This window comes from Strongylocentrotus purpuratus, unplaced genomic scaffold (assembly GCF_000002235.5).
Source record: "Strongylocentrotus purpuratus isolate Spur 01 unplaced genomic scaffold, Spur_5.0 spur5_scaffold_17, whole genome shotgun sequence".
In the NCBI taxonomy this organism is placed as follows: Eukaryota; Metazoa; Echinodermata; class Echinoidea; order Camarodonta; family Strongylocentrotidae; genus Strongylocentrotus; species Strongylocentrotus purpuratus.
Genome location: NW_022145602.1, coordinates 10,119,319 through 10,122,650, shown reverse-complemented (window position 1 = coordinate 10,122,650; position 3,332 = coordinate 10,119,319). Strand labels below are relative to the sequence as shown.

General features: G+C 39.3%; 1 protein-coding gene across 1 annotated transcript; it reads left to right on the top strand.

Moving 5' to 3' along the window:
• Positions 1-1,283: 1,283 nt before the first annotated feature.
• LOC585376 (beta-1,3-galactosyltransferase 5-like) lies at positions 1,284-2,777 on the top strand. Its single transcript, XM_785207.3, has one exon. It carries the CDS (start codon positions 1,422-1,424, stop codon positions 2,403-2,405), a length of 984 nt encoding a protein of 327 aa, XP_790300.2. The 5' UTR covers positions 1,284-1,421; the 3' UTR covers positions 2,406-2,777.
• The last annotated feature ends 555 nt before the right edge of the window (positions 2,778-3,332 follow it).

The following is a 3,332-nucleotide window of genomic DNA, read 5'->3' as shown; positions in this document are numbered from 1 at the left end:
GGTCGTAACTTGTCCATAATCATTGCGACATATTGGTTAATTTAGTCCAGAATCTGGCCGATTTAATTTTGAATTTGATCTCCACCTCACCGTACCAACGCAAATATTCATATATTCAAATATTAATATGCATTCTAGGATGGCTGCCTTACGGGGAATAAAGACGCACTCTGGACTTCTGAGTCAATCGTGCTTGCTATAGAGTGGTGAAGTGTGACGTCATCAAAAAAATCTATTTTTAGAATTTCTCTATTTTGTCTTCATTTTGCGACAGAGCATAAAAAAGAATGTCCAAATGTCGAAAACCAATTGAATATGTTAAGTATTGGCTGAGATATGACCATCTTAATAAAAAGATTGCCTATGGGAGCACAATGTTATATGCTTTGGCTCTTAACCATTAGGAGCCAGAGGAATTTCATATAACACTGAGTTCCTATAGGAAATATATTCATTCAGATGGTCACATTTCAGCCAATTCTTATCATATTCGATTGGTTTTCTTCATTTGGACATTATCTTTGATGCTCTTTCGGAAAATGAAGAAAAAATTGAGAAATTCTAAAAATAGATTCGTATGATGTCACAGCTTCGGTACTCTATTGATCAATTTATAGTACAACAGCGTGCTACGCAGGTTGTGTTTTACTGATATCTCATGATATCAATTTATACTTCCCATCCACCGATGCCAAATATCTGATCTGTAAATATTGTGCAAATAGTGTAAACATAATTATGCATGACGCAAACAGGGGCCCGTTTCTCGAAACCAACGACAAGACAGTTATAATTTTATCCGCCAACTACAGAGATGTCTCTAGTCTTCCCAACAAATGACATGTGATGGCGCTGCGCATTGACAAAAAAGTTATGACAGAAATATGACAGGGTTCAAAGCGTCATAAATACTTAGTCAAAATGTTGTCCTTTATATTGGCAAAGAGGGCTCCGTGAAACAAGTAGTGGACAAGTTGCTTATTAACGCTGATTATTAAGTCAAGAATTAGACTTATGACAGTTTCGAGAAACAGACCCCAGATTGCCGCAACTCGGCATACGAAGAGCAATATCAATTACACAAAGACTTGCATCTGTATCACTAATTAGTAACCATGGACTTTGAGACACTTCAGTTATAACACCGAACCACGGAGAAAGATAATAGCCATAGAATAAGATATATCTCTTCTTTTATCTTTCATTCTGAGTGTTAATTGTGTTCTTTTAAAGGAGAGTTTTAGCTCTCGGACAGAAATATGAGAGCGGGTTGTGCTAAGCGCCTGGTGTTGATCCTCGCGACAATAACTGCTTCGGTAATAATTTCGCTACGGAATCTCCTGGACCATAATGTCGTAATTTTCCGCTATCAACGTAAACAAGAAAGCCTACATAAGTGCTCCTACTCTATCGTTGAGACCATGAACCATATGTCAAGTTGGAAATCACATCAAAATGTTTCTGGAATCATGGAAGGTCGACAAACTGTGATAGAAAATTCAAATATGACTAAACTATTAACATCTGCTTCAAAACCTGCAGATGGGCTATATTTACAGGAACCCATAGATAAACACCTTTTCAGGTACATCCATAATCCAGAGATGACATGTTTCCACGAGAATCGCATGAACATGGATGTGCATGTCGTATTCTTTGTTCCGTCAGCACTAGGAAATTTTGACCGTCGTGAAGCCATTCGCAGGTCCTACGGTAAAAGAGACACGTGGCCAGTTATCGCTGGTGGTGGTAAAATGGTGACGGTGTTCATGCTGGGCTCTACAAGCGATGCGGGACTTCAAGACAAGATTGACATCGAGTCGAATAAATACGGCGACATCGTGCAAGAATCTTTTATCGATTCTTACCTGAACCTGACTCGAAAGACGATTATGGGTCTGAAATGGGTCAAGAGCCACTGCAGACACGCAGAGTTTGCCATGAAGATCGACGATGACACTTCTATCATCCAACGCCGCATTATACCAATCCTCCGCGATGCACCCCGCATCAGATACACGTTGGGGTATGTCTTCAAGAACCCAATTGTCATGCGTCACAAAATCAATAAATTCTACATGTCCAAGGCATTTTACCCCAATGCTTCCTTGCCGCCCTACTCTAGCGGCGCTGGGTATATTATGTCAACGGACGTGGTCGAAGCAGTGTTCAACGTCGCTATCACCATTCCCATCTTCCCGTGGGAGGACGTCTTCGTTGGCATGTGCCTTCAGAAGCTCGACATCGAGCCCAATCACGATGAATCATTCCTCTTTCGGGAATCTTACAGAAATCTCCTAACTGCCAAAAGGGCTGAAAGCGCAGAAAAGTACGTCATAGCAACAAACATTCCCCCCAGAATCATGGTAAGTTTCTACGACAGATTCAGAATAAAGGAGTCATGAAGTAGTGACATCATATATTATTGGACAACAGATTAACTGCATTACGCCTTTCCCATTGAGTTAGCTTTACAAAATTGTCTAAAACTCTACAACTTTAGACTTGGTGTTAGAAAAATAGAATGCCATTGTTGTACCTTATTTTGATTATTGTTCTTCAGTTCGGTCTGAGCGATTTCAAAGACTGAAAAAGTTTCAAAAACGAGCTGCACGTGTAGTACTGACAGAAGGGTTTGATGTATCTTCGAATGACACATTCAGTCGTTTAGGATGGATACCTATTCAGACTCGTTTCCAATTTGGAAGGGCAGTGATGATGTGTAAATGAATCCATGTGTGTGTGTATTGGGTTTTTACAGACGTGTATCAATCAGATATGATTATTTACGTCTGGGGACCGACATTTAATCGTCACCATCCGAAAGACGTGACTCAGTTCCGAACCTTCGTCCTGGACTGAATCAGTTTGTAACTTCCAATATATGTTAGCTGAATTACAGGCGCACGCCCCAACGCCTAGATGCATTATATGGCATCAACATATTTAAAGAAAGATTTATATCATGTCAGTTCACTACATGATCAAGACACAAGACAAGCTGAAAGGGATGCCTTGTGTGTACCAACAATTTAGGACCTCTAGTTTCAGGAATTCGAGTATGGAACCAACTTAAAAGCTCTTTCAAGAAGTCACCTACATTGAACAGTTTTAAACGTACTCTTAAAGTTATGGTATCTGCAGATAGCGTGTAAATAAATTATTTATATTAGTTTCAAACTTTATACATTTAGTAAACATAGGTTGACATAAAAAAATGTTGAAATAAATTAACTGCATCAGTCCTTGCTACTTGTTGATGCTTTCCTTTTTATTGAAGCGTGCATATGTATTCTAGTATTCAGCTTTCTTGTGAACAATCAAAGTGTATT